The sequence below is a fragment of the Kwoniella europaea genome, chromosome 1 (genome assembly GCF_036810445.1).
Source record: "Kwoniella europaea PYCC6329 chromosome 1, complete sequence".
Taxonomy (NCBI): Eukaryota; Fungi; Basidiomycota; class Tremellomycetes; order Tremellales; family Cryptococcaceae; genus Kwoniella; species Kwoniella europaea.
The window spans coordinates 2,622,570-2,640,025 of record NC_089487.1 but is presented as its reverse complement, the minus strand read 5'-3'; the positions used below and the strand labels follow the sequence as shown (position 1 = coordinate 2,640,025).

The 17,456-nt window shown below is 43.8% G+C and overlaps 5 protein-coding genes across 5 annotated transcripts; 2 read left to right on the top strand and 3 right to left on the bottom strand.

The window, feature by feature from the left end:
* Positions 1 to 678: 678 nt before the first annotated feature.
* Positions 679 to 3,462, top strand: V865_000985 (uncharacterized protein; the record flags this gene model as incomplete). Its single annotated transcript, XM_066224812.1, has 5 exons — positions 679 to 1,290; positions 1,365 to 1,505; positions 1,585 to 1,758; positions 1,841 to 2,005; positions 2,230 to 3,462. The coding sequence occupies 5 exons, from the start codon at positions 679 to 681 to the stop codon at positions 3,460 to 3,462; spliced, it is 2,325 nt and encodes a 774-aa protein (XP_066080909.1).
* A 547-nt stretch (positions 3,463 to 4,009) lies between these two features.
* On the bottom strand, positions 4,010 to 5,231 carry V865_000984 (uncharacterized protein; the record flags this gene model as incomplete). Its single annotated transcript, XM_066224811.1, has 4 exons — positions 4,010 to 4,374; positions 4,436 to 4,523; positions 4,710 to 4,775; positions 5,001 to 5,231. The coding sequence occupies 4 exons, from the start codon at positions 5,229 to 5,231 to the stop codon at positions 4,010 to 4,012; spliced, it is 750 nt and encodes a 249-aa protein (XP_066080908.1).
* A 2,348-nt stretch (positions 5,232 to 7,579) lies between these two features.
* Positions 7,580 to 8,299, bottom strand: V865_000983 (uncharacterized protein; the record flags this gene model as incomplete). Its single annotated transcript, XM_066224810.1, has 2 exons — positions 7,580 to 7,704; positions 7,801 to 8,299. The coding sequence occupies 2 exons, from the start codon at positions 8,297 to 8,299 to the stop codon at positions 7,580 to 7,582; spliced, it is 624 nt and encodes a 207-aa protein (XP_066080907.1).
* Positions 8,300 to 9,825: 1,526 nt separating this feature from the next.
* Positions 9,826 to 13,641, top strand: V865_000982 (uncharacterized protein; the record flags this gene model as incomplete). The annotated part of the gene is made up of 12 exons (XM_066224809.1): positions 9,826 to 10,260; positions 10,317 to 10,458; positions 10,526 to 10,738; positions 10,869 to 11,078; positions 11,183 to 11,594; positions 11,674 to 11,744; positions 11,804 to 11,945; positions 11,997 to 12,618; positions 12,683 to 12,771; positions 12,846 to 13,215; positions 13,267 to 13,422; positions 13,546 to 13,641. 12 exons carry the CDS (start codon positions 9,826 to 9,828, stop codon positions 13,639 to 13,641), a joined length of 2,958 nt encoding a protein of 985 aa, XP_066080906.1.
* Positions 13,642 to 14,296: 655 nt separating this feature from the next.
* V865_000981 (uncharacterized protein) lies at positions 14,297 to 16,753 on the bottom strand (the record flags this gene model as incomplete). Its single annotated transcript, XM_066224808.1, has 3 exons — positions 14,297 to 15,220; positions 15,300 to 16,195; positions 16,255 to 16,753. The coding sequence occupies 3 exons, from the start codon at positions 16,751 to 16,753 to the stop codon at positions 14,297 to 14,299; spliced, it is 2,319 nt and encodes a 772-aa protein (XP_066080905.1).
* Between the last annotated feature and the right edge of the window lie 703 nt (positions 16,754 to 17,456).

Below are 17,456 nucleotides of genomic sequence, written 5' to 3'. Positions count from 1 at the left end.
TATGTACTTCTGTTCGCAAGATTTTGAGTCGAAATCCGGCAGGAACGGCGGATAACCGGGAGTCGTACAGCGAGAGGAGATGTACTGTCAATGATCTATAGCTTCAAGCTACTGGTCAATAGGATTTATGCTGTCGTATATAGGTTGTCCTCACCGACTTTTTAATCTCTACTTGCTGCTCACTCTGCTTGCTACTCGCTCGACCTTACTTTTCAATTCAGGTGGGAACGGAATAGGTGGACATGTCCGCTTCTTACTCACATAGGTCTAATCCCGGCATTTATCGGCGATACCCTGATACGCTGTCTGGTGGATGATCGGTGGCAACGATGGGCCCTTCTACCTCCACCTGAGGATTTCAAGATTTCTGACGATTTCAACAATTGACAGTCAATCCAATAACAATACGATCGATGTTACTATCACAATAGCAGTCACGTATAAATCAGCAACCAGTCCGTCAACAAGGTATCTAGTACGGGTCATCGGCCAGATAGAAAGTCGCCAAGACCGAGATAGAGTCGCCTGCATACCTCAGCCGACAGAATCACCATATATGCCTCGAAGGTTTACTTCACTCCCATCACATCTATTGAATGGTTGAACATCGTTGAACTACTTCCTCATACTTCAAATTTACCTTATAGAACGATAATATACCATTTATATCAACTGGGTATGTCGCGAACGACCAGTGCTGGACCTTCAAGAGGTACCACTCCCATACCGTCCACTTACGCTCCCTCAAGCTTCACACCATTACCTCGATCGTTATTTGCAGGAACTGGAATCAGATTTTCACCCACTCCACCTCCTGAAGCTGGACCTAGCAGATCAGCACCGCCAAGGGCGAATGATATCGAACCTGGAGAGATCAAAGAGAATATAGTGGGAGCAGATATCTTCATTGATGAGATACCTCAGATTTCACCCTCTTTGCCTGGTATTTCCAATGCCCAAGATGGACCACCGTTTTCGTCAAGCGATCACTTTCAACCACCCGGATTATTTAGTACAAGCATGATTCCTTCTCTTACCACCAGCAAGAAAGGTGTGAATGTGGAATTGCAGAAACCAAATGATGTCAATTCAAAGAGTAAAGGGAAAGAAAAGGCGAAAGTGGAGGATGAGCTAGCGGGATCTTCCTTGTTGCTACCTTCGCATGTACTGGTAGACTCGATATCACCGTCAAAGTTGCGGACCGATGAAGGGGATGTTGATAGGGTAGATCAGGGGGATAATGAAGATATGATGGAAGGTCTATATTTCGTCGATGATGATATAAGCAAGGTGAGTTATGATTTTCGCCGCGAATACAACCGTGTATTTCTGATAGCTCACTCAAATCCCATCCCATTTTGCAGGGCTCCAAGAGGTATTTCGATGCCGAAGATGATGGCCCAAAAGAGGTAGAAGCTACTTTCCTAGCTACAGCGGATCAGAGTAAGATCTGTCAGAATTGTAAACGGCCAGGACATAGGAGTAAAGATTGTAAACATATAATAGTGAGTATCGATCATTTCTAGTCTACATATCGTCCCAATTTTCAGAGCACGCGTAAACTGATACACTTTCGTATGCCAGTGTACCACATGTGGAGCGGAGGACGCGCACGAAAGGAGAGATTGTCCAGTCGGTCTGGTATGTTTCGGTTGTGGTGGGCGTGGGCATAGGAAGCAAGATTGTCCCGACCCCGTATCTAGATCTTCGAGGAGGACGGGATGCGATAGGTGTGGAAGTAGGGATCATACGGAAAATGTGGGTATCGTGTCACCTATAAAACATAATACGAAAACTATCGTTTCTCAGAAAGTGTCATTGACATGTACAATCGAAACAGACCTGCCATATTTTATGGAGAGTATATTCCTATTTATCCACCGATGCTAGAGCCGACATCATCCGAGATAAGATGAGTGCTGAGGGTTGGGAGAAAGAAGCGATAGGCGGTAGAGCCTCTGAGGAGTGGTGCTATAATTGTGCCAGGGAGGGCCATCTAGGTGATGTGAGTATAGTTGTCAACTAAATCTTCATTCTTCCGATCTCTGTCTCTCTTCCCCGCTTCATCTCGTGTCTCGCCTCCTTCTCGCCATCTCGCTCGACCGGACCCCACCTGATATATTTCCTCTTTACCCTCTTTCACCCCGGCTTCACCATATCTTTTTTTTTCCTTCTCCTTCTGTATCTCAGCTGTCACTCAATCGTACGAGATATTGATTCCTTGTATAGGACTGCTCAAAACGTCGTGGCTCCCTAGCCCGTCTCACCGTCCCCTCAGCATTCTCCCTTGAGATGTCCTCTCGCGGACCATTCTTCACCGCGTCTTCAAGACGCAATGCAGATTTGCCTCCACCTACACATTCCAGGTTTGATGACGACGGAGGTCAAGATGATTATGATAATCTACCATTCATCTCTGGAGGATATAAGAACTTCGGAGGTTCAAGTGCAGGTAGGAAAACGAGGGAGAAAGAGAAAGCTAGACAGATGCAACTAGAAAGAGAAAGACACTTTGGTGGTGGTGGTGAATCGGATGATGAACCATCTTGGTTTGATCAGTCTAGAAGTTCCAGAGGTGGAAGTGGGTTGAATATCAGAGGTAGAGGAGGAGCATATTCTACACCCAACAATAGGGATAGGGGTAGAAGACCTTGGGATTCAGAGTATCGTGAAAGAGAAAGAGATCCACGTCAATCTAGTTATGGTCAAAGGCACAGATCAAGATCACCGCCACCTCGACCACCTTCTAATAGGAAACCGAATGGTAATAGCAATAGCAATAACAATAACAATAACAATAACAATAACAATAACAATAACAATAGGGACGGGACGATGCCTTTCTCACATGGACATCTAATGGATAACAACGGACGTGGTGTACCTTCTTCGGCACCTGCTAAAGTCATTTCATTTGGGAAATTATCAGAGCCCGGTACGAGGAACAACAACGGTGCGAGAGAGTTGATCAATCGCGCATTAGGTGGTGGAGGTGGTAATCAATCGACACCAATTGGGAAGAATCGCAAGATTAATGGAAATGGTAGTCCATTAGTAAAGACCCCTGTCGTTGAAATTCCTACACCAGGTTCATCATCGAGATCAGGAAGAAAGCGAAAGGCCAAAGGGGGAGCATCGGGATCAGAGAAAGATTGGGAGAGTGAATGGAGAAGTAATGGGAATGGAGGAGGTAAAGTTGATAATTGGGGTAAAGAATTAGACCAAGTTAGGAAAGCTGAGAATGGTGGAATCAAAATAAAGGGAAAGAGTGGAGAGATGAATGCTGCGTTGGGTGGGAGACATAACGTATCTCTACCGGCTAAACCTGCTACACCCAATACTGGTGGGAAAGGGAAAGGGAAAAGTAAAGGTAAAAACAAGGGAAAGGGGGACGAAGGTGGGAAGGGTCAAGGTGCTAGAGCAGGAGGGACTGGACAGAGATATCATGGTGGGTATGATTAAGTACATCAAAGCATTCTATCATGGTCTGTATGCGCATTTAGCATCATAACATAGGAATTGGCATCTCAATCATATTCCTACTCTACGTGTATGACATCAGTATTGGTTTTGTATATAGTACGAAGATATAGATGATATGCAGTACACACATTGTTCAGGCTGCTTTCTGCTGTAACGTAACTGCGTCTGCAAAGGAACAACATTACTGGAGATGGCTTCTTGATAATTGAGAACAATAGATCACCAGGATTATTCATTTCTTTCTTCTGTTGTTAATCATACAAACCCAAAAACCATACCACTGTACAATGCTAACAACCTGTTGAGAGATTATACAAACCCAATGTTGAATAAGACAAACGAAACCGAAGGGAAACATACAAAAGTAGTTTTACAAGTGTGGTAAATGAATAACTAAGTTTTACCAGATCAGATGAGATATACAACAGGAGTAAAGAAAGAACGATTAAACCAAACATAAAAAAGCAGGGATCGAAATGGGTCTGGATTAAATGATGTAACTTAAATTTCATTCGTTTGGCACCCGTCATGAGCTATTCCGCGTACATCCCCCCGTCTCCGAGATCTGCTCAGAATTCAACCCCCAATTACCTCTCCACCACGCATCAACCCCATGTGATCCCCAGCCTCTTTCCTCACTCAGACTCCTCGTCGACCTAGCAGAAGGAGGAGTCGTGGGTGTCCTCAACAATGACAAGGACGTCGAGGAAGGGGTGTCGGAGGTTGAGGTCGAGGCGGACGAAGAGGATGAGGATGATGGAAAACGCTGTTCGATGTAATAAAGTTGAGCAGCGTTTTGCTTCTCCCTCTCGGTCGATTGACGCTGGTTGAGGGCTTTTCGGAGGGCGAGGAGGTCGGAGAGATGAGTATGACGGGAGTTTTCCATGTGCCCTACAAGTTACAAACAATCCACATCAACCTTCTGGACTGTTAAGAATGAGAAGCCACTTACACCCATTAGCACAGAATCTCGTCTCTCGGGGGTTAGATACCCAGTTACCGCACCTACCACCATCGGCATTGATAGCCTGACATGAGTGCTATGTATCACGAATGATTTGATTGATGTCAGCTATCCTCATCTTATCGTTTAAGCGAATAGACCAAAGGCAGGTATGTGTGGCAAGTGTATGGTATAATTATAGATGTGTGTGGCAAACATCCGACCAAGACGCGTCGATTTGGGGTTGACGATACAGGTTCTGTGAAAGAGAGGGATCACTCACATTGGTGCAGTAGAGGCTTCCAGAAGATTGTGGACGTTGACATGCACCGAGAGGTCGGACATTACACTATTAGGAAAAGTCAATTGTCAATATGTGTATATTTCGGGTTTGTCGGGATAAAGGGAAGAAAGGAAGAAGAACATGAGTGTTATATAGATAAGTCGTGTACGACACGAGGCATGGCTTTGATTAATATGACGAAGGCGATATAATGATTGGTGAGATGGACATGATTGTTGACTTGCCACAGGGTGGCAAGACCTTTAATCAATAGATGATATGATCACTTACTATCTGTCCGGCCAACCTCTCAACATCCTCCATCGTCATCTTCCTCACCTTCTTCTCTTTCCCCTTGCCCTTGTCCCCCTGAGCACCGATAGGAGCAGCGGCAGTAGTTGTGGTGATCTCTTCCTCCCGGATGGTCGGTGGAAGAGCAGGTTGAGCTTGGCGTCGGGAAGAGGAAGCTTCAGGTTGGGCGTGAGCGGTAGCGGCGAATGACGAAGGTCGATAGTATGACATTGCTGAATTCGAAGGTAACTTATGATAATTAGGAAGAAGATGTGTATGATATGGGAATAAGAGAGTTATAAGATGGATTTAGTGTTATCGATATGGTCAATCGATAAGAAGATAGGTTGTAGATTGACGATTGGTGAGAAGGTAAATCACTCTTTAAGGGGTTGAGTGTCGGTTTATGTATTGTTTGGTTCCAATTTAGAAGATGGCAGATACTGTAGGTATGACTACGAATACTAAAGGGATAGATGAAACACGTTGAATGATGAGGAAAGAAGGAACAAGTCAGCAGGTCATTCATGTTCGTCTATTCAATGCAATGCATTTGTGTGTCTACCGTATCCGCCTCCGAATATAGAGGAATAGAACGATATCGGATTTCGGTGAAATCGGGATACCAGTAAAAGTAGAGGTGAAGGAGGAAAAGGAATACACATACCCCTTGTACACCAAATTGGACGATCGATAAAAGGACAAAGGAGTCGGTATGGTTTGGGGGCAAAGATATGTTGATGTTTATTTTGGAGGAAAGAAGGTCTTTATCCTTCTATCGAATATTGAAAGGGATGGTATCGTAATAAGTCAAATTGAATGTGACTTCTGGGTTTAAGGGATTGCGAATTGAGCTGGTTGTTGGATGTGGGGTAAGTGATCTGTTCAAGTTGGTTGATCTGCGATATGAAGGAAGGTAGGCTTGACGACGAGCAAAAAAAAATGAAAGGGATCACTTCTTATATATCGTGTATCTTGTATCCTACCTTGATCCTTATCTCCACAGTTACTCGATAAAGTCAACTCCCCTTCAAAAGGTATTCATGCTGTATTTCACCCTAAAAGGTCTCAGACCATCTTTTCCATCGTTTCTCCTGTTGCGAAAGGAGGACGAAACATGTTTGATTATGTTTAGTCTGTTAGTACAATCGCATTGACCAACAAACAATGAAAATGAAAATGGAAATGCCGCTTCCCCTCTGATACCTGATACCATGATGACTGCGGGATAGATACAGCAAAAGTCTGGAATCAGTACGTTGTTGTATGATGTTTGATGTATCCATCAAAAGGATCCTCAATTAGTGGAAACATCCTTTAAGCAAGTGATCAAAGCGTGTGATTGAGGAAAAAAAAAAGAAAACTAGCGGGAATGCCGTTTCATCAACCATCACTGATCAACCCAATCCATCAACGAAAGGAAGGGTACAATTTTAGTCAATTGTTGTGTATACAGTAACAATCAACAATCAATTATCAGATGATCAATGCTACCGGCGGTATCCATACCGGTCCCCACATCATCATATCAATTGCCTCCGGAACTCCATGTGATTACTTATTGTTATTGGATCGTCATGATCTGATGGTTACCAAGTCGACATGGCCAGTGTTGACACTAGTGTGGAAGCTAACTAATTGCGCCTGAGTCTGAGGTCAATCGCAGATCTTATTTTGGTTCGTCAGTTTGCTCTTTTGCTCTACTCGTAGTATCCACTCAGAAACGAGATCTATCTTGTCACATGGGTGAGTTCACAGAACTTTGCTCGTGAGTGTCGCCGTTCATTCCGCGACCCAGGATCCGGTATGTATACCGCCGGCGGTAATGCCATATGCCTATGCGCATGCATCGCATCTCGTGATATGATGATCAGCGAAAAAGTTGATCGAAGTCAATCAATAACATCACCGAGAGATGTTCGGTTTTTAGGGTAGTATAGATGGGATGAAACAGGTTCCATCATCTGCATCTGAATCTGCATCAGCAATGATGATGACACTGGTTCGGGTCGCACGAGTCATTTATCTTGATTTGTTGCGTGACTATGATCTCGTCTAACAGCCCCAGGGTTTAGGCGAGGTATATTGGATGTATCGATTTGACAGCTTTTACGCCCAGATGTCATCACTCCATAATTGGATGGAGTGGGGATTTAACCCGATAGGCTCTGACTACGCCCGAAGGTCATTCAATATTGAAGTGTTTCGGTTTTATACCACCTGGGGATTTATGCGGAAGCATTTGTAATGATTGTGTTGATGGTAACCAAAATTGAAACCCTAGCTTGGCTTTTTGGAAAAGTCGGGACTCCGTTGATGGTGAAAAAGGGGTTGATGATGGTCGCTGATTATGCATAAGATCAGCAAGGATCAACTTCCCAGAGGATATCAGCATGTGATCGACTGCGTGCTGAACCTAACAAGACAATTTTGGAGATACAATGCTCAGAGTCGTAAATCCAATAAGTTTTCTGGTCGTCATCTCGCAAATTAGCAGTAAGCATGGCATATCAGTATACAGTACATTGGCATATCTATGAGGTCTTGTCATAACTGATGAGAAACTTGGTTTGACAAAATCACATATATACGCTCGACGAGGGTGCTCTCTTGACCTGTCCCGATCTTTCCGGAATACTGATATTTGAGGTGGTCGGTATGAGTGTTATTGGGGAAGCAGTAGGTTGAGATGCTTCGTTTACAGCTGCAACAAATGGTAAGAATAATCAGATTAGTATGACTATGGCATGGGAACACAATCTATGGAACAGCAAGCTGATGGAGAGAGACTCTTACTCACCTTGTACCAACTCTTCCAAACTCTTTTCATCCTCTTCAACCTCGTCTTTTATCTCTCTCTTCTTCCCAAACAGAACTTCAGTCCATCTTACATCTTTCGTATCTTCCACTTCTACCTTCTGTGACAACACCGTTCGTTCCCTCAGACCGACCATCTCTAATTCCCTTTGTATATCATCTTCCCCTATTATCTTTCCATTGCGTAACTGTTCTACCAGGTCAGATAAAACGGTGATCTTTGCCTTTTGCTTGTCTAATTCTTCTTTTGAGCTTATTCGTATACGTAGCAGATGTACAGCCAGAGATGTGATTATACTCCAATAGATGAAGAATGGGATTAACGGTTTGAGCCGCTGGCGGATAGGAGGAGGTTTGAACTCTGAGAATGGAATGAAGGTGCTATTTGCGCGGTATGTCCTGGGAAAACTTGCCGGAGGGGTAGGTCGGGAGAAGGTCGTTGGGCGACGACGAAGTAATGAACGAGGATGGAGTCCGAGCATGTTTGGTGTCTGCGATGCGATTGATAAGGTTGGGTAGTACAATGAGTGATGTATCTTATCTTTGCTTGTCATTCATGATCAACATTTCCTCAGAACCGAAAAAGGGGGCACGGACATGACAGATATGTTCGAACCACGTGTCAACGGTGGAGGAGGTCCAAGCGTAAATAAGGTTGAACATAATCCCATCTTTTCGAGGATTTGAGCATCGAGCAATGCCATAAAACAAGGTCATGGGGGCCATGGAAATCCTTCAACAATCTGCACACACGTACGAAATCATAGAATTTACAGGTCAGCAACAGGGCAAGATATCACCCAAGGAAAATGATGTGCGATAATGGTATTGGGATAGTGATATTGACGGTCTAAGCGCGTTCATTCCTCAAGCTACATCCCTTTGGGCCGAACAACAAAAATCGACTTAATTAGGTGAGTAGCAAGTCCAGTCTGAGTCACTGTAGCTTCGCCTATTGTGCTATGCATTACATAGCGTGCAGATCTCTCGGTCGGATGGGAGATAATGCACATGGCAAAGAAGAGGTGCTTGGGGATGAGATCATGAATCACACGTCAATCATGACTAGGACGATCTACGGATTGTAGGACCACAACGGGCGTAAAGCTTATTCACTTGGAAACAACAAAAGGGATCTTCTCCTATATTCATAACTCCCTCTTTCTATTGTTGGTATCGTCGAAATGTCAATGGAATATGAGCTGATGAACAATACTGTCAGTCCTCATCATTCCGATTCATCCCTACACCAATCCAACTTTTTACCCTTACATCGCATAACCCAACCCATCACTTCCTGTTCACAATCACCATCTCGGTTTCATTCTCGTCAATTGTCGATCAAACACTTTTCAACTATCTCGTACCTCCTTTCCCCCCTTCATTGACTTTTAACGTACAATATATAACGATAACGGCATCGTCACGAATCGTATCAATATAAATAACGAAATACCTCGTTGAAAAGCTGTCGACACCACTGAGGCATTTAGAGATACGGTCTGTGGAACAAGGAATTCATGAAGTATAGGACGGAGCCCTCTGAAGGTAAGTCTCATCTACTGTGCATATCTCATCTCATATACCCTAAGACACCACTTCCGGATCATCCCGTTTAGATGGAAAAAGGACAGGAAGTGCTCGTCGATCCCTTCGGTCTTTGGTGGTAGCACGATCAGTAGAGTCTCCCTCCAGCTCTTTGGATTAATCATTGCGGATGTAAGGCTGCATATTATCGCTTGGAACGCTGACATGAACATCAATGCTCGCCAGACACATCCAATCTTCGACATACAACTGCACCTCGGTGAGAACAATCCCGGATCCATCACGCTCAGACACCTGTCCAGCTGTTTAATACACGCAACAGGAACCGGTCCTTCTCGGTGTTTCAAGCCCTCAGTCATTATCCCTCCACTCCTCGTCCACTTCGTATATCCTCAGTCATACTATCCCGTTAGCTCTTCCCCCTTGTAACTAGACTGGAACTAGGAGTAAACTCATCAACATGTCAATTTCAGGAAGCAGCACCTCACGCAGTCGTCTCGCCAATTCATCATCGATTGATTCAATGACACCACCCACGACCGCATCTACATCACATGGTCAAGGTCAAGGACCAGAACAAGCATCGCTCTTACAATCTGCCCGTTTGAAGCTGTCTACAATGGATCAAGAAGCTATGAAGAAAATGAGATCGACCATGATGGATTATCCCGAATCTACCTCATCAAAATCATCACCGTCAAGCGCAAGGTTCCCTCCAGCAGAATATCAGGATCTGAATGATAATGCGAGTGGGAGTGGGAGTGGAAGTGGGACGAGGAAGCTGAGGACGAGGAGATCAACTTTATCTAAACAGATTCCATTAGATGAAACGCAGGAAGAAGGAGAAGAGAAAGATATGGATAAAACTCCAAAACCTAACTTAAGTGGATCATCGGTAAGTCATATAATATTGTTCCTAATCTTTCATTAAGCTTATAGGAGTTGTTGTAGACATCATCACCTGTCAATGCGGATTATGCAATAGCCGTACTGGGACATGAAAAGGTCGGGAAGACGACCGTGATAGCTCGTGCGTTGAGGACATGGGGGATGTCTCATCCTTTGAAAACACACTCAGCTGGTGGACATACAAGTGAGTACACGCCGAATTCGAATGAATACTATCTCTAGCGTACTAATCGTCATTGGGATCCCTGTAGTCATCTCGTGTTATTCTCAGATACAGCCTGGTGGTAAATTAAAGCAACCTTGGAAAGTTGAATTTCTAGAGATGAACATGCACGCTCTCAACCTTGCACCTGCATCGAAACTGGATCAAGTTTGGCCAGAAGGTGTACCGGACGTCGCAGGTGTGATATTTTGCTATGATGCAGGTAGAAGCGATACATTATTTGGGATCAGCGAAGCGTTAGGTGAGTCAAATTGATGGATTGATTGCCTAGTGGCGGATCAAATATATTAAAGTTTGATCAATAAAAAACAACATGAGGATGATAGCAATCTCGATCAATCACTGATCTTTGTGTCTCACTCCGAATCTAGAACGATTATCACCATCAGGAATCCCCATCGTTATCTTAGCATGTAAATCCGACCCCAATACACATTTAGAGGTGGATGCCCATCATGGTAATTCGATTGGTGAACCTTTCAATGTCGGTCTGATAGAAGTTACGACCCAGACATCGGAAGGTAAATCAAAGATGCGCAATGCACTTAGATGGCTTATATACAAGTTGGAACAGCGACAGCGTGAGTCTTGACTAGTCCGGTTTTCCCTTGATTCCTTGACGACCGTGCGGTGCGTCGTTATGAGATAAGTCACACTAAATCAAAAACGCTGCTACTTCTATCAGGTCGACAACAACGTAGATTGAATGCTTCTACACTTACGATCCCCCAACATCCACCACCTTCACCTGCATTAGCATCTGCAACATTGGAAGCACTGTCCTCACCTATAGATAGTGATGCGTCTTCATCGGAAAATACCAAATTGATGTGGCATCAACGAGGAGGATTTAACATGACTCCTGCCGATCGGGATCAAGATCCAGATGGTATGTCGGATCATAGATCCAGTGGAAGTAGTTTGAATTGGGTGACGAAAGGACCACCACCACTACCTGGCCGTTCGAGCTTAGACATAGAACAGGAAAATAAGGATAAGAAAGAAAAGCAAGTAATCAAATTTGAACCTACACCGAATGGAGAAGGCAAGAAAGGTGGAGTGCAGGAGAGGGTGATAACGCAGAGCGGAGTACAGCTGTGAGTATTGAGTGATCAATCCCTTGTCATGTGCTCTCATTTCGTGACGGATGCTGATATGTTCTGCAAACCATACCAGAGACGCGCCAATATGGTTAACTGCTGAGGACCTGCTGAATCGACTGTTCGCAGCTATAGTATCGTCTCAAGGTGAGTCATATCACCTTGCAACATTGATGGCAATTAGCCTGACGTTTTCTCCCCCAAAGATGAACCATTCGTACGATCTTTCGCAATGACCTTTCGCCGTTTCATGGAACCTAAGGATTTGATGCAGGAGTTCCTAGCTCGGCTGAAAGAGGTGGAAGGGTATCAAGTATCGAAGGATGTGAAAAATTGGACAATGATGAAGTGAGTGGAAGTATGATCAAAGGAGAGGATTTGCTGACGCTGGCATATCAGGATGACTGGAGCTCTGGTAGATTGGACTACCCGTTATCCAGGGGATCTACAGGACCCTTCCACGCAGATCATATTCAAAGAGATACTCGCATTCATCTTACACCATACGTTCATGGCTCATCTGACAGGAGAACTGATAATGGTCGAACATTCTTTATCTGAAGTGGTAGATCTGGATCAATCGTGGTCAGTACAAAATACCAATGCCAATGCGAAATCATCCGCATCGATACTTTCAGATTCTACCAATACGGAATTAGTAATTGATACAGAGGTATTATACGAATTTACGGATTCGTCTATAGAAAAAGGTATATTGCTGGAAGACGAACCTCCCCATACTCCTTTCTCTAAAGATACGCATGATGTACCTAATCATCATTCAACTTCAACCAGATCAGTATCGACTTCTAGTTTACCTATGGAGAATAGTAAATCCAATACCAACTCTGATGGTGGTAACAATCAGAAAGACTCGAGAACCAACTCTCATACTCATGTAACGGATGAGATGGGATTCCACAAATGGGCCCAGGCGTTTAATGTGGTGGTGAATATGGATCCTAGAAGTTTTGCTGTTGAGTTGACCAAGATGCAGTGGGCTTTGTTTACTGCCATTAGAGTGAGTAATTTTAACGTTACCAAGAATGCGGGGTGACTGATAGGATGGTTGGTCTGGATCATAGCCCAGAGATGTACTTCGACATGATCTTGGGAAAGAGACTGATGGACCAGTAGGTAAAGCCATAATGTTCTTCAATCATATTTCTAGATGGTAAGTTCGAAGTTCTACAACACATCTCGAATGGAACTGTGGAATATACTAAGTCTGCTTTTCGTATGGTATAGGGTATCTACCATAATCCTTTCTCATCCTAAACCAAAACATCGTGCACGTACAATCGAGCGATTCATCATGATTGCCCATCAACTCCGTCGTTTGAACAATTACGATTCCCTCTACGCGGTCATATCAGGAATGAGAGAAACGAGTGTTCACCGTCTGTCTATCACTCAATCATTAGTAGCCATTTCACCTGCGTTAGAAAAAGATTATCAATCTCATTTGAAATTGATGGATCCAAGAGGTGGATACGTCCATTACAGAAGGGCATTACAAGCTGATATATCAAATGGAAGAGCTTCCATCCCTTTGTTAACCAATATCCTAGGATTGGTTAATAGATTACAAAATGTTAGGAAGGAAGATAAGAGGGTGGTAGAAGTGGTTAAACAGTACGGAACCAAAACTCATACGAGGATAGATAAGGATAAAGTTGAGATTCAATGGGATAAATTTTACAAGATGGGTGAAATTTTGAATATCATTTTAGAATGTCAGATTAGGGGACCGATCGTCAGAGGTGAAGTGGTTGATCCGTTTAGGAAGATTATAGAAGATACAATGATCATCACGAATGAAGATGTGAGTTTTGATCATCTCTACATACCTCTACGTATATACTGTTCATCATACGTATTACTTTTCTTGATTTAAATTTTTGAAAGTAACGCTGATACAATTATTTAAATTGTGTGTTCAATATAGGGACTATGGGAAAGATCTCAATTACTCGAGCCTAGTGGAGGAGGAACGGTCGGTGGTAAAGTTTTGAAGAGATTAGCCAATTTAGGATTCTCTTAATCGTATTGTACATTAATACATCCTAAACATCTTATCTTGCACCTTGCACTTGCAATACCGTAGATACTGTATCATCAAGCATGCAATATCAGTATTTACTTCGCAAGTTATCCTGTATATACAGATGTCAAATTATTACTTTCACCCTGCATGAGTAAATATCTCGTTTCATTTTCTTCTTGCCTTCTGTACATCCCATTCAAGATTGGAATTGTAATACCACAATACAGTACTGTATATGCAACACGGCAAATTTACAATTGTACGTCCTCTATCATGCTCGAAGATGTTATTGGACATGTGACATCTGTTCATACATCTCGCTTGAATCTTTTGACTTTTTTTGGACTCTTTTTGACTACCGACTTGTTGACTTGATTTAAAAATCGAAATACAACACGACTTCGAGGAAAGAAGGAAACATGAACTTGTACTGTATTGTGATGATTTAGGAAAGGAGATGATGTTACTGTAAATCCAAATCGTGATTGTCAAAATGCTGGATAATGATCTAAACGAAAGAAGAAAGAACGAAAATGATCAAGTTTATACACAATTGAAATAACCTTCACTACAGACATCATGGCGATCGGGATAGTCATGAAAGATGATCATGTCATGTATAACCACCTGGATGTGATCGTAGGAAGAAAAATCACAATCTCCTTTTCTTACTTTTCGATTTCGAACCATCCCCAACGCCACCATACTCCTCATCTTCGTCCTCTTCCTCTTGTTTCGCTTTGCCCTTCCCCTTCCCGCTTCCCTTGCCTTTCCCCTTGGTTTGAATGACATCCACATCGCTCTTCCTCTTATTCCCAATTTCCCCTACGTGATATACCATCCTCTGTTCAGTCTTCCTTTTCGCATTCTCCTGAATTCTCGTTTGTCGAACGAATTTCACCGCTCCTTTAATCTCTTCTTCATCAACTTTCCCAAATACTGGTCTAAAAGGTCTAGTTCCAGTGGTAGTGGCGGAGTTCAAAGAAGGCGAGGAAGGTAAACTACATCCATTCTGTTCCAAGTACAAACCTAAATTCCTCGCCCAAGGTCTATTACGTACACCCAAAGACATCTTTCCACCTTGCAATCTCCCTAAAAGCAATAACAAGCTAATTCCCCTTCTTGTATCAGGACAGGCCCAGAGGGAAGTTTTGATAGCGTTCAGCAGAGGAATATAAAGGTTTGGTTCACCAATATAAACGAATGTCCACAGGGCGTCAGGAGGTTGGAAGAATTCTATCGGTTTATCAACTGGTATAGTCACCTCTTGTTCCTCATTCAAATCTTGATTATCGAATTTCACGGGTGTGAGCGGATCGTAACCCCTCATGAGCACTCTGAGACTTCTGTAAAAGATGGATTCTAACTTTGGACATGTAGCCAAGGCGTGAAAGCTTGGTGGAGGACTGCCTACAGCGTTGGCGAGCTCGTGGAGTAACGTATAGATTGAGGGTGAAAGTGGTTGTAAGTTGTCAGTAGTCATGATTGGTGGACCATCGATATATCTTCCACACAACTTGGCGAAGGTGTTCGAGATATGCCAAAACAAATGTTGAGGAACGAGCTTGTCGGCGACCTATCAACTCATGAATCATTAGCATGTGGCCTGAACTGCTTCACCGCCACCGCGTGGCATGGAAAGGTGTTTTGCTTACATTGTTAGTCCAAAACAAACTCGCCCAACACCAATCTCTTTCCATCTCCACCTCTCTCACCCTATCTTGAAGCGACTCAATGATCTCCTGAGCTTGAAGGAGTCTTCGAAGAACAATAACTTGAGGTTCTCGGTCTCCCTCGTTCTCCTGAGCAGCGGCTGGCGGAGGGATGGGAAACTGATAACCTTGTTGAGGGAGTGGCAGCTGCTGAGTGGAGGATGATGCCTCCGTGGTAGCAGAAATCCCGATGGGATGTGCCCACGCTGCTGAAGTTGATCGTGTGGACGGATTGGAAGATGAAGATACTTGAACGTGAGTACCGGGCTGTACGACGGGTTTGGGGTGGATTATCACATTAGTTGTAGGTAAGCTGACGTGATGTGCTGGTGCAGTGGAGGGATTGTCGTTGAGTATGCGATGTCTGATGAGATCAGTGGTAGGTACACTATTTGACCGTGGCATCGCAAGTCTTTGAAGGACAGATGTTCTCATGGGTGGTGCTGGGAGAGCTAGAGTACGAGTCGTACCGGTCGTGATATGAGGAACGTTTCGAGAAGCCCCTTCGGTTCCTTGATTGTCAATTTCCGCCATAGTAGCAGCATTTTGATCACCTTCTTCTGCTGGTGGTTGCGAGGGTTGAGCACCGTCGATGACTTCTTTCACCTTTTCCGATGAAGCAGCTTCACCCACCTCCTGTGAATTTTGCGCTGACGTGAGATAAGTTGAAAACAGCGATCGATCACCTTCACCTGTTTTACCTTGGCCGTCCTCAACGACCTCATCCTCCTCGTCATCTTTCCAGGGCCAATCCAAGCAGGATTTCTCTCCTTTCACCACAACTCCAAGAGAGGTTCGAGATCGCTCTCTGACGAAGATCTCCTTACCGTTCAGACCAGCTTGTACGCTCGATGCGAAAGTGACCTTGTTTGGGGTAAGGGTCGAAGAAAAGAGCCACCAGCCACAAGGGAATTCTGAACGTGGGGAAAGATCGGATTGGGTTGTACACCGCCACTCTTGATTTGTTGTAAGGTGAAAGAAGATTGGTAAGGTTGGTTCTCCTTGTCTTCTTGGCGTTGAGGTCGAGATGAAGGCTTTTGAGGTTCATTGACATCGGCAACACAGGGAAGAGGGATGATATTGCTTGTGAAAGGACGGAAGATCTGTAGGGGAGGGAGATGTGCGAGGTCTTCTTCGTTGATTTCGGATAAGGGTGAAGATGGATCTTGGTCTTCTTTGGAATCCTCGTATTCTTCCTTGGACTTGGGTTTTCCTGCGGTACTTTTGTCGGTAAGAGCAACCTTCGGCGAAAGAGGAGGAGGGTCCATCGAGTTGATGTCGACGATCATATCTTTCGGGTCGTATGAGTAGAGGTTTGTATTAGACTCGCCTAATGGGGCGGGATGAGAGGCAGAGGAGGGTATAATAGGTCTGATCTTGGCTGGATAGTCTGTCATGATGCCGAGGCTGAGTGGCGTAGTACCAGGTATGAGGTATCACCTGAAGGTGATCAGAGGAGTCTCTAGTCCAGACAAGGTGAAGTATTCATGAGGGATATCAAGCAGGGAGAAAGAAGGAAGAGGAAGAACCTAGGACGATATCACACAGAAGTAGTATGCTGGTACATTGGTTGACTCGACTGTCGTCCCACACGTCATCACCATCCATCATACTCACGGACCCACTGTCATCACTCACCATCATCCCATCAATTCATCGCACCAGCATTAGTGCCACTTTCACATGTCGTACTAGCTGCATGCTCACAAACCCAGAGTATATCCATAGCCTTCTTTACGTTTGGACAAGAGTCCAGTGTAGCAGATTTTACGAGTACATCATAGTCACATAATCTTCGTCCATTTCTCCTCTACCTACCCTGATAAGGGATGAAGGTATCTATCCGTATCAACCCAGAACAATTGAGAGGAGAGTCTAATTTAACTGATAAGATACGATATACCATTCGATTTCGAAAATATACAATCAATCAACGCATAAATCATATAGTCAAAAGAGGAACAAAAATTGAAATTATTGTACAAAATATGGAATCGTATGAACCCAGGAAGTTATCCATCAATCTATAACAATCAATGTGATTTCACATTATCATTTTATCTTGCTTTTGTGAATTTTTTGGTTTTTTTCCCTAGCGCT